This window comes from Typopeltis vanoorti, chromosome 15 (assembly GCF_054136105.1).
Source record: "Typopeltis vanoorti isolate ZY-2024b chromosome 15, IOZ_Tvanoo_1.0, whole genome shotgun sequence".
Taxonomy (NCBI): Eukaryota; Metazoa; Arthropoda; class Arachnida; order Uropygi; family Thelyphonidae; genus Typopeltis; species Typopeltis vanoorti.
This window is the reverse complement of record NC_143563.1, coordinates 65,669,591-65,683,617: the sequence shown is the minus strand read 5'-3', so window position 1 is coordinate 65,683,617 and position 14,027 is coordinate 65,669,591. Positions and strand designations below refer to the sequence as shown.

At 33.5% G+C, this 14,027-nt stretch overlaps 1 protein-coding gene across 1 annotated transcript in view; it reads right to left on the bottom strand.

Moving 5' to 3' along the window:
* Nucleotides 1-6,605: 6,605 nt before the first annotated feature.
* LOC150098831 (venom allergen 5-like) overlaps nucleotides 6,606-14,027 on the bottom strand; it is a 33,429-nt gene continuing 26,007 nt past the window's right edge. The window contains exons 6-8 of the mRNA XM_090405760.1: nucleotides 13,561-13,707; nucleotides 9,382-9,460; nucleotides 6,606-6,678 (exon numbers count right to left, since the gene is read on the bottom strand). Coding sequence (XP_090261886.1) covers nucleotides 6,606-6,678; nucleotides 9,382-9,460; nucleotides 13,561-13,707 — 299 coding nt within the window. The remainder of the gene's footprint in view (nucleotides 6,679-9,381; nucleotides 9,461-13,560; nucleotides 13,708-14,027) is intronic.

Here is a 14,027-nt window from a genome sequence, read left to right as displayed (position 1 = left end):
ATTTCTGTCGCACAAATATCGGCCACCTCCGTCTACGGAGACTAGGTGACTGCCAACACCACGACCACCACCTATACTTATGTTTACAAACTACCCATCTAACGCAAGTCCGATCGGACTCGCAATTCGATGTTTGCATTATGGGACGGACGGTCGCGCGCATGTTATAACATTGGTGTTTTGAGAAACAGTTACCATGGAAGCTGGAAGCAACAGCGGTTAAGAATTTCAGAGTGACACGTATTTTCCCTACTTGTGTCCATGTGTGCACTGTATACATGTTTCATAAGGAGCTATTCCTTTCTTCCTGGCACTAATTTAATTCTATTCAGACAGATACATGTCGTAATCCCTTCACTTTCTATGGTCTTTGAAAAGGAAGAATGAAAACTGCAGAATAATTCTAGTACATGCACGCAGAGTTACGAAACCTTAATATGTTGTTCATGTTTCAGTTTGAACAGCAAAATACGATTACATTTCAAATCAAGAACCATTTACTTCGTGTTTTTTTTTTTTTCGGTATTAATAGATGTTGCTCAATATGCATTGGAGAAAAAAAAAAGCTTTAAGCAAGAGTGTAATTTCTGTACTAAGATTAATGTTATTTCAGCATCATTGTTTCGTTTGGCTCTTTTTTTTTTAATATATTTTTTTAAATAGCTTTTAATAAGAATATCAGAGCTACCGCTAGAGGGTACGCTACAATTTATTAAGTCAGGATCTCCGTATACCCACTCCTCTAATTTTTAATGTAATAAAGTAATAGTCATTTTTATATTGTAGCAAACCCTCTAGCGGTAGCTTTGATTTTGTTAAACCAATAAATAATATTAAACTAATTGTTCGGGCTATTTAAAATATTAAAATCATTATGTATGTTATTTAAATTGATGCCAAAATAATTTTGTTACTTAAAATAAGTGACTTACAAAACCTTATTTAAACTATGTCATGTATGTTACTTATAAAATGAAATTTGAAGGTACATTTATTCTTTATGTGAGGTACATTTATTTCTTTTATATTTATTCTTTATTCTTAGAAGAGTGAAGAGTTGGAAGCCTATAGTTCCATGAATATTGGCTACTTCTTACAGTATCCACTTTCACAGTAATTATCATCAGTAATTATAGCTATCGCCAAAATAAAGAGGGTGATGTAGGAGGAGGAATGAATGATGTATCGAAAGTTACTGAATGGAATATAAGTCTAGGGTGCATTGTTATACTTGTAACTAAAACCACAAGTATTAGGTGTGGAGTTTGTGTCATTAATTAATGCGAACGGTCCAAAACTTATTGGCAAAGGCGAGATCAGGATAATAGAGGAGAATATAGACAGAATCTGAAAGATATGTCATTTATCGGGAAGACAATATAGAATTGAACAATAGAGGAGGAGGATTTTTGATGACAGTGGAAGAATCAAGTCCAATAAAGGTGGATTCAAGGAAAGGCTGCAAAGGAGAATTGGTTTGTGGTGGAAATAAATAGGACAAAATATATAGCAGGATGTCAGTATCAGCCTGTGGGTACAGAGAAAGAGTAATATGGAATACACAATGCTGGTGTGTGTGTGTGGGGGGGGATATTGGAACACACTACATTTTAGAGAATCCTATATTGCATATATTTTCGGTGTGTGTGTGTGTTTGAACTGATCACAGTTTCTACGTTTTTGACATACTTTTTACTAGTTTGGGTTAATATGAATAAAATATTTGGGCCATTCATTCATTATCATGGGCAACCAGTCCATGAACTGTTGTTGGATGTGTTGATGTGGAGTTCACAAGTAGATTATCGAAACTCCTACTTCTTTTTTTCACATCGGATTCGAAGATTTGAGCACACCCTTTGATGTCAGCTTCCTGGGTTCTTCACTGCATTTCTTGATTGAGGTCGAACCTCCGCATTTTCGTCATTTGGAAGTCCATGATGTGGAGCGGCGAGTCATGCTACATCCTTTCCCAATTGGGTGAGTAAATTGTAGGTGTGATTGATGCCTAGGGAACACATACCTTCCAATTATTAATTGATCCTTAATTGAAAGAAATAAGCTAAGCAATCGCTCGGAACAGTTACTCCAGCACCATCTACTAATAAAGGAGCAAAATATCATTCCTTTACCTGCTATATATATATATATATATATATATATATCACTCCTGTCAAACAAAACAAAACAAAAAAAAAAAAAAACATCTATATGCTTCAGACGTTGAAGATGAGCGTTGACCTAATCTCTTTCCCCTCTCGCCGAGATAAATTCCCCATTAGTTATAACCATAACCAGAATACTGCTATTTTATAATTTTAACAGAATTTCTCAAAAATAATCTGTACGAGTATATTATAATATCCCAAACATAAAGACAGTTTCACCATCTTATGTTTGATTTCAATTATTATTTGATATTATCCGTTTTATCGAGTAAGTAATGCCTATTTTTGGAAGATAACACACACACACACACACACACACACACACACACACACACACACACACACACACACACTACTCTACTTACTAAATTATTCTGCTCTCTTTCTCTCTAAGCGCGAGCTTGTGTTTTGTTAACCTGAACCTTATTGACCGTTTCACCAAGCTTTCGTGAATCTCTGTCATATCGATAAACGTACCAACAGAGAAAAGAGCACTGCTTTATCGTAATACTAAAAATATCCTCATCTTACCCAAGGATTTAATTATTAGTCAATAATGTTTAGTTCCAGTTTGGCACTAAGAATTCAGTCGCTAGGGTAACTAATAATTCCATACTTTTTTCGTTTTATTTTCTCTTAAACAGACGCCTTTTTTTTGTTTGTTTGACTTTCAGTAAACAGACGCCCTTTTTTTAATTAAATTATTGCAAATAGGCGTCTGTTTAATTTATCGTCTGGGAGAAATGTTCATGTATTCATTCTTAATATCAGGTCTGTTGGCTAATGATTAATTATCAATTACTATATTGTTATCTGTTGAATTATATAAAAAACATTTACGTTATTTCTTTAAATAGATCTCAAATAAAAATCTGTATTTTAAAACTAAACTGAGCGTACAAAAGCACAGAAGGCTCAATAAAGTTAGCTACTTAGTTAAAACGAAAATGAAATATGAGTCTTAATAGGCTCATACATATATATATATATATTATTTTTTTTAAATTTTAATTTAATTATTTTTAAAAATAATTTTTTATTTATTTATTTATTTTGAAAACTTTGAGTAATCTCCAAAATCACTTCAGAGTGTTTGGAGAAGTAGTCGCCTCAAAAATTTCAAGAATGGATATTTCAGAATTGGTGTATACAAGCCATATATACACACACCGTGGAACATCATACAGGAGAAAATTATAGTTAATTTTCTTTTGATATATTCGATCTCTTATACGATTTCAACCTCGGACTATCATTTTTCTCAATTATTGTAATTCATTTTATTTGATTTTATACCGAGGTAGGAGGCAGTTGGTCCGAGCTGCGAAGGCCAACATCGGGACTATCCCAATCCTTTCAGGGCCGGATTTCTTTTGCCAGGCTTCTCCCAATTTCTTTCGTGTTTTATATTTTATCTGGTTTATTTATTTTTATTCTAAGTTACGTTATACTGGTTTTATACAATTTTTAATGTTGGCTTATATTTATCCTCATTCACAGTACTAATATCCATCCACGGTTCTTATCACCCATACACGGTACTAATGTACTATAAGTTGATCAACCCACCTCTCGTGAAGGGCTGCGCCATCCCGAGGATGCAAGGGGTGCACCGTACCAGGGCGACAACATTGATAGGGCGATATTTTATGTAGCTAATATCTAATATGGATTATACAATGCAGTATTAGGGGTGGCCGATAAAAGTTTGCACCCGAGAAGCAAATACCCTTGGCGTGCTCCTGCTCTCGTGTATGCGCTCAATATAAAAAAAAAAAAAAAAAAAAAATTCGTTTACTTTTTTAATATATTTTTTCCTTTTTGGGAATTTTTCTTTAAAGGACGAAAAGTCAAATCAAATTTAGAAGCACACGATAGGCAAACTGGTCAACCGAGACCTTTTTAACTTTTAACTCTCCTCTTTTGCTATCTTACTCTGTTTTTCTTTCCCTTCTGACTATCTGCTGAATCAACGCCACTTTTGTACTGTAAAGGACATTATACTCTACTCCACTCTACTCTCTCTCTCTCTGTGTGTGTGTGTGTGTGTGTGTGTGTGTGATGTTTTTAGAATAAGAACAGAAAATTAGGTATATAACACGCAGTTTGTTTACGCAGGGTGGTCAAAATTCCACGTACAAACTTTGAGAGGAGGTAGAGAACATCAAATTCAACCATATTCGCATAGGAAAGCATGACCGGAAACGTATCCGAAAGTGATAGGTGGCGCTGTTCGCCAGCGCTCCAGGTGAGCAATTGAGGCTTCCTCATTCAAGCTTTCGACGTCGCATGAAGAACATGCGTCGTTTTACGAACGCTGAGATGCACCTCGTTTACTCTATTATGTATCCAACTACTATTGAATTGTTCAGTTACGCCTAATAAAGTTTTTTTACACTACTTACTGCCTTGTGTTATTTCTGTATCTTTGTGACCCTGTTAGTACTTTTCTGTGGAGTTTCCGGTCATGCTTTCCTATGTGAATATGGTTGATTTTGATGTTCTCTACCTCCCGTCAAAGTTTGTAGATGGAATTTTGAACCACCCTGTATAGCAAATATATAAAAACGTTTACTATAGAAAATATCTTAACAAAACACGTAGTGAAAAAATGTCAATTTTAATAAATAACTGAGCTTATTTGCATATTAGGTAAACGTGTAAAAAATGACTGAATATGTTTTTAAGCGTACTGCATCCGTGTCACAAGTTGGCGGTACGCAGTAGCGTTGCGTATCATCTCAAAAATGTACTGTATACACACACACACACACACACACACACACACACACATGAATCAAAAGATTATGACCACGCTGCCTCTGGCCAACCAGATTGCATAGTTGACCGGAAACAGACTGTGTATTCGTAAATGGTTTAACTTTTCGTTAAATCATTTATATAATATTTATATAATATAATATATAATTTCGTTAAATCATATATAAATAAATATAAAATGTGACGCCTTAAGCATTCGTTTACTATATTTTTATAATAGAATTCGCAACATAATATTCATATTACATTCTGCTCAATAACCATGCCTTTATTTTTATCCGTTTCAAAGAAAAAGGCCATCAATTTGACTTCAAAACATCGTTTAAATCAATCTTCTTGGTTTTCATTGCATCTATTTTCCACCCTTGTTCTCGTTTAATTCCAGCGATAGCCATTTTTCTGGTCAATAATAATCGTAACACAAAATTATTCCTTTCGAATCACGACATCGCCACCTGACCCTATCACAGAAGCCGTCTGCCACTGATAGGAAGTAGTCACCTCTACTGTTGAAGTCACGCAATTCATGCTTTTCTCTTTCCACCCCCTAATTATGACGATAAATGGAATCGTCCTTTCATGTTCCTTTCAAATGTTGGCTTTTATTATTCCTATTACTTTCAAACTAATGCGTAATGTTTTGTGTCATAAGCGTTGCCTTGACAAAAGTGAAACAAATCTCGTTAGAAGAAATGACGTAATTATTTACTTTTTAAAATGAAAAGTTTCTATATATTTGCTATTTTATTTTATTATATATATATATATTGCAAGTAAATCTTAATTTAAATCTTAAAAATCTCAGTTCAATTTTCAAAAATTTCTCACGAAAATAATCCTTTCTTGCATATGTTTATTTTTCTCCGTCAGATGGCGTTAGCGATATTATACAAAACATGATTGAATAAGTAATCAATCCTGGTGCAAAACCACAAGTATTTCATTTGACACTTTGAACGAATATATGCGAAGAGCTTCTGAACACATCAAGAATGTACAAAATAAATGAAAATATCAGAATTACATTAAGATATTTTTAAATATTCATTTACAGAAAATGGCCTTCAAGAAACGGGTGGCTGCTTTGTCTTTTCCAGCTGTAACTTTGTACTGCTGTTTTAATTTTCCATTGTTTTCCATGTCTGTATTTGCACAAAATAAACGATTCTTCAATCGCTTGTGTAAATATTTTCATGCAATATACCAAAACGAACAGTAATATGGTTTTATTTTTTTAGAAATGATTACTTACAAAACTTACAGAAATTCTGTACATTATGAGACTGCATTACAGTTATTCAAACTATAAAAATTGATTTTGCTATAGTTAAAGTGCGATGAATTAAAAATTGGTTGTTTATATTTAAATTTTCTATGGTATTGATTGTTCTTCGCATAAAATACGCAGAAAAGCTATTCATAGATTTCAATTAGTTTCCAAATTAATGGATGCATTTGGCTTAATCAAACTGGATACTCGAATCGATTTGGTAGTCAATAATGAGATATTAACTGTTGATTGGAGAAGCAGAGAAATACAAGTAATTTTCACTTTCCTGCTGTACTGTACGAAATAAGTTTTATACAATTACAAATTAAAATGTTACTTCGAATTATTAATTACACGTGTTCCGAATACTATGTGAATGAAGTCCATCACACGACTGGAAATGAAGCCGCAGTGGATGATCTTCGGTTGCATTCTTCATTTCGTCCATATATGATTAGCCTAAAATCAAAAAAAATAATAAAATAAAATAAATACAGAATGCAATGATTTAATTTTTTAACTGCAGAACTGTGATAAGTAATGTCTTAAAAGTATCATGTCAATTATCATGTATCATTATCACATAGAAAAAATATAGAATATGAGAATAAAAAATAACATAACTTTAAAGCGACATAAAGGTTTAGTGAAGCCCTCTTCTCCATGGGTATAAGTAATTCTTTCTTCGGTTTTACGTAAACAGTGAGAACTAGAACTCTAAAAATTGGCTAGCCAACTTCTCCTTAACATACAGGAAGGATTCTCTTTTTTTTTTTTTTTTTTTTTTTTTTTGTATAGGTTCTGCCTTGTCTAGAAAGTGAGGGTTGGGGGGGGTCTGCATATTCGATATATAACTTCCATATCTTAACTTAAAAACATCTTATTAAAACTATTTAAGTCGAGTTGGTTATCTATTTCCTTTGAAGAAGGGCAACTAATTCCACTTCTCACTGCTCCGACGGTGTGAAGTGGAAAAAGATATTTTTGTTTTCAGTGGGGCACTCAAGATTTAATCTTGGGGGGGATCGAGTTCAGTAGATGATTTGAGAATACACATTGCATACCTCTGACTGAGCATCTGCAGTGATCGCCAATACATGAAAGCCGTGATCTTCTCTGGTCCGGCTCAGGCAAACGAAGTAGCGCTCTGTCCGGCCGCACTACTTCGTTCTCCTTGCGTTCACAGCGGCCGTGATTCTCGAGAGCTATACGGTATTCCCACCTTATGTGACCGCTAATTCATAAGCAGTATAGAAATAGAAGACACGACACAACATAAATAAGAAAAAATCAATTATAATTAGGAAAAGATTTTTGGAAATTTTCTAGTGTTTTTTTTTTCCTTTTTCTTTTGGGGTTAGGCCCCTTGTCCTCCCCCCCCTGGGTACGCCACTGTTTGGATTACTACAATTTTCAGTTAATGCGAATATCTTTTATGGTTTGATTTTATAAATAGGTAAGAATTTAAATAAAGTATGCACATTTTATTTTAAAAAAATGAATTAAAATTTTAAACAATGGCGTATTTAAACAAATACGTTATCGAACATATTGATGATAAAAGTGACAGGAATGAAATAAAAAGAAAAACAAAATGTCTTCTATAGTAATCTTGAGTTTTACATGTAAGGGATGATTCTACAGAAAAATAATTATGGGTCTGATAAGACTGTGACAGCTAAGTACAATATTCAAGTCAAAAAATAGACTGATAACATGTGCATGAATAGTAAGGGGGGGGCGGAGATTTAATCGATCGGCAAGTAGGTACCGTTTGGGTGCGTTGCTTTAACAATAGAGTTTTTTATTTCCCTTCATCTCAAATCTGATTCTCTTTCTTACAGATATTCATCTATTCTTATCTGTCTTTGTTCTCTTTTTGCGAATTCGAATTTCTCTGCGAAACAGTAAAGTCTAATTTGCATTTCGAAATCTCAAGATTTTTCCATTACCTTACCTTTTTTTTTCTCCTCCAGTCAATTCTACATTTTAGACAACACGCTACCTCGCTGTCTATTGTGATCTTTGTGAATATTTCAATGAACAGCCTGTCGCCTAGGTGAATGCGCGTTAACTACCATTTGTTTTATTTCCACGTTTCGTGTATTGAAATATCATTATCAGAGTCTATAAAGACTGAGTTCTATGGTGAAAACCGTAGGATGTAAAAATCGTAAACGAAACTAAGAAAAAGTTGTCTGTAATCCTAAACTATGTAAGTTAGGAAGTAAAATGTTAATAAGCTGTATACCGAGAAGTTTGTTGCTACTTCAAATTTAAAAACAGTACTTTATATACTTGTATATCCGTACACTTAAAATATTATCTAAACCACAAGTATTTAATAATGAAATTTATTAATGAAAAATTTAATACAGTATTTTAATATTTTTCATAAGTTTCTTATTTAAATTTTAATAGATTTAATTAGTAAACATGAACAACTCTTAAAACAGTTAATAGCGTTGCGAGTTTTGAACAGCTATTTTATATTTTTAGTGGTTGTTTAAAGGGGGAAAATATTATTCAAAAATAATAAAATATAATACGGATACTGGTAACGTATGTCAGGTGAGAGGGCGCTGTGCTTCAATACGACAGTAAAAGAAGTTTGCATAATCTAAACTCTAAAGGATGATAGGATGGTGGTTAATATGTCGGGAAGATCGAATAAAGGATTAGTTAATGATCGGTACATCACAAAGCACATTAATTAATTTTTAAAAAAAAATTTAATATTTAAATTTATCAAACTTGATGTATTTGGAGTCCATACTCCATTACTACACGAAGTATCGTCTGCTAACGCTGAGCCAACAAACATCCATTATATTTTGAAGAATTATATATATTCGGAAACTTCTGATTAAAATATTGCTTCTTAAGTGCAATGAAAACTATAAAATAAATTATGAGTTCTCTTTTAATGTCGCTATTATACAAATGGCGCAGCTATTAGTCCATTCTGTGAATACCATGTTTGTATATTGATAATGACCTCAGATAGCAACTGCAGTACTCATAACGTTAAATTTTTCTATGCAAATTTGGGCATCCTAACAATTCTCCATTTATTTTGTAGTTTATTATTATTGAAAAACTAATTATATATTGATATTTAATGTAATATCATTTCCAAACGATACTCACTGCGGCATTTACCCTCGAGTACTTTCAGTTCCCTCAAGTCTAAGATTTGTGCTGCTGTAGCGTCCTCTGGCACAAGAAATGTTAAGTAAAACTGCAAAAGTAAAGCACAATATCCTTGAAATATTTTAGATTTTTAAAATTTTTTAGCAACTATAAGAGAAAGAAAGAGAGAAAGAGGGAGAGAAATAATATAATTTACGGTCCGCATTTGCTGTCAAATATGTATGTAATCTCAGCATTCTACATTTCTAAATTATATATTAATTGGCCAAATATTAGCGATATAAAAAGCCAATTATAAGACACTGGAAAACTCAGATATATACTAAAAGTTATTTCTAAATTGTAATTTGTAATTGTAATGTTTAAAAACAAAAATTAAAAAGCAAATTGGATTGAAGACGATTATAAACAAATCGAAAGTAATGTTGAATGAGAATTTAACACCAAAAAATTATAGTGAAAGATATAGGAGTTGGGAGGGTGATTTGAGACTAATTATAAAAATTAAAGATGGACAAATAGAAGAAATTAAAAGAAGGATACAGGTAGATCTGATGGCTTTTCAGAGAATGAAAGATATCGTCAAAAGTGACATTCGCATTAGTTTGAAAAGGAAGACTTTCAATCAGTGTCTTACCTATAATTACCTATGGCAGTGAAACTGGAACTTAACTCAAAATCTGATTCACAAATTGAAAGTAACCCAGAGAAGAATGGAAAGAAATATGATTGATGTGATACTTAAAGACAGTATACCCTCTCATTTTATAAGATCGAGAACACGTGTACAGGACATCATGAATTATATTATGAATTACAAATGGACATGTGCTACTCATAACAACTCAGAGAACCTAAATTATCGACAGAATAAGATATGTATGACAGTAGACAAAGGGATAGACGAAAGAGTTGGTAGGATAAAATTGATGGGAATTGCTGGAATATAATGGATGAGAAGAGCTGAAAATAGAATGAAATGGAGAAACTTGGGGGGGGGGGGGATTTTGTCCAGAAGTGAACCGATCCAGGTTGAAGAAGAAGAAGAAAGAGAAAGAGCGAGACTACCTTGATTCATTATAATGTTATTTATTTATTATTTAAACCAAATTTAATACAGAGAAATACGAGATTAGTAAACCTGAAAGGCGTAATGGTAAAAAAAAAATAGACCAATGAAAAATAGCATAAACAAAAGTGAAATATTTGAAAACGAATTACACATTAAACTAGATAAGAAAAAGAAACAAAACCAAAAAACTTTATAAGAACCACAACAAAATTAAACACCTTACAAATAATACATTTAATTAATTTATTTATTCATATGGAGTTTCCTCCCTTTTTCTCCGCTGTCCCTATTGGGGCAAGTTGAGCCCCCTCTGGGGGCTCATGCTTGCAGGATGAAAAACGCCAGATGAACTGGCGGAAAAAACTCTACTGCCCGCGCCCACGACCGGCTAACTAACTTCGCTGAGGAAGATCCTCAAATTCCTCACGTCTTCGACGGGAATCGAAGACGTGAGGAATTTGAGGATTTGAAAATAATCCCTAGTCATATAGTTGCGAAGCGCAAAGCCACTGGGCTAACCGCGCGGACATACATTTAATGAAATAAATGGATTCAATACTTGAAGGAAATGTTACTGAATAAACTACACACACACACACACACAGAGAGAGAGAGAGAGAGAGAGAGATCAGTTATAGCTGAATTCTTGTGGCATGCATAGCTCAATCTGTATCCAATCCTTGGGGTTGCAAAGACTTGAGTTCCAATTCTGTCGGGTAGGCGAAGACTTTCCAAAGCTCTTCTAAGCTGAATTAGCCGGTCACATACACCGGTGAAGAGTTAACTCCTCTACGATTTGTCATCTTGCAAAACAAGACAACAGACTAAAAACACACACTCAATTTAAAGACAGTATACTAGTTTCTGTCCTTTAATTGCTTGCGTTGTAATTCAAAAGCAACCAAACCTAACGTTTATTAAGGTTGCATTTTGAATCTAACCTTTTGGTGGATCATATAACTACGCTGCTTGGAAAGTTGTCAACGGACACCATTATGGGTAAGGTGCATCCTGCCATGTAACGAATCACTTATTTGTAGCCGGCATAAATTCGAGGAATATGATGGTCCCAAGTCACTGCAACTGTGTCCAGGTGAGACTGCAAGAAGGGAACTGGCGGAGTTTGAAAGAGGTAAATTGCTGAGAAAGTGACCCATCCCATGTCAACAATCGGTGATACCATACTGAGATGGAAGCGCAAGGAGTTAACTGCAAGTGCTCCCCGCAGTGGATGATCCACAACACTCATCGAACGTGATTACGATTGATATTATGTAAAAATGCCATTCAACGGCGACATTTTGAATGCGGAGTTCTGGGCATCGATTGGAACTCGAAGCTGCACAAAAACATTCAGCAACGAGGCTCACTACATGGGTTTCTATGGTAGGAACCAATAAGTAGCCCTCCATTACCTGAACCAATATGCAGAGCCCTCTTCAGTGGTGCAGAAAGCGTGTATAGTGGGACATTGAAGCTTGGAAAGCTGTGCTATGGAGCAAAGAATTAAGCTACACCCTCTACCGAGCAGATATGGGTGTGGCAGATACCCGGTGAACATCTCTTCCCAGAGTACGTAACCCCCCCCCCCAACTATGAAATTCGGATGTGGTGGTGTGATAGTGTGGTCCGAATTTTCCTGGTTTGGCCTCGAAACTGTAGTGCAACGAATATTGAACTTCGAGAGGTATCTGAGCATTCTGGACATTGCAATGCTTCCTACTTTGTGATGTTTCTACGGAACTGACCATTGTGTATTGTAGTAAGACAATGCACGATGTCCTAAGGCTGCTGCTGTTTGAGTTTGAAATTTCACTTAATTTCAAACTTAAATTTGCCTTCGAAGTAAGTCTCGTTGTTCTACATTCTAACAGCAACACTGCCGTGTAAAAAAATAAATAAATAAATAAATAAAATAAAAATCCAAAATCAACACATGATTTGACAACTCCTGCTACATTAAGAAAAGATAGGTAAAACATGTAGCTTTCTTTGGAAGATGGAATTTTTAATATTTTATTTTTCATAATGTCATAAATGAAAAAAAATTCAACCGTCCGTTATTCTTGCAAAATCTTTTTCTCCTATCTTGAGAACTATTTTTAAAATAGATGGCTCTAAAGTTGCTCTATGCATTCTTAATGACTGACTAATGTTTAAAATTTCAAAATAACAAACCATAGTTTTATTTTCATAAAAATAAATTTTTATTTAAAATATACCTTTATGTTTTAAGCTAATTTTAGCAGTATAAATTATTTGAATATTTTTGAAAATAACTTTAAAAAAATTATAATTTTATTAGACACCTCTTTCTGTCTTTTCTAAAGATATATTTATTGATATGTGTGTTTAAGTGGAAACTATCTATTCGCTGTGAAAATAGCACGTAATACCTAAAGTAATCGAGTTGATTTCACAAATGGCATTAATTAATAAGATTATAACCAAAATAAGAGCCTCAGAGATACTGAACTAGAAATTATAATCATAAATCGTAAAAAAAAAATAAGCTCACTACCACATAAGAGAATTACAACAAAATTTCAAGCTACTTCCGAAGCAATACAATTAACATAAAATTAATTTAACAAATGATGGCCAAAATATTTATTACTAAAATAATTAAATACTTGATAATTCAACTACCTACTCTAATTTTTCCTTGCAGGAAAATATTGTAAGTTGAAGGAAACCATTTGATGGTGTCTCTCGTAACGCTAAACGCCAATACGTCTTGATTGTAATCAGCATCACGTATATGACACTCGAAATGATTTCTTGCAGTCATATTTGCTTCAACAGCACCTTTCCTGTATACCATCTTAATGCAAAAGACCTTATCTGTGTTAATGATTTGAGAGAATTTAACTGTTGTATTTTCTCCTGGATCCAACACAACTGACCAGTAGAACCCTAGAACGAAACATACTTCAGCAATCGACATCACGTGTTTATTTAGTAAAAAATAAAATGAAACTGATTGCGCTAAAATAAAATGTAGAACTCTGTATACAAAATGGGCGAAGGGAGAATGAAATAAATCTGAAATTATTCCCATTAAAAAGCTACTTTTTTTGGTTAGATTTACAAGAGTAATAAATGATTTCACGTACCTGTTACTGTGGTCTTCTTGGTCCACTGTTTACCACTCACTTTAGGGTTACAAACAGAAGCGTTGAGATTATCAAAGTTACACCAGATGTGAACCTTTTCTGATTCACTGGGATATTCTACATTGGGAAGGAAGTTCTTCAAAGGTTCTGGAAGCAGTTAGAATGGACAGAATAAAGTACTGTATATATACTAAGAAAAAAAGATTCATAGCATAAGTACGAAAAAAGTCTTCTTCTCTGAATATATAACATTTTTTCGTTGAGAAGTAAAAATAAGTATTTATTTATGAAAGTAGAGCAGATTTTTTTTCGCCTTCATTTTTATTTTATTTTAATGATATTTTATTTTTAATCGACTGTCATCAGCATCACGTAAATGACATTTGAAATTATTTCTTGCGGTCATATTTGTTCATATGATACATACTTTTTACACAAAAAAAGAGGATATCTAAAATGCAAAATTT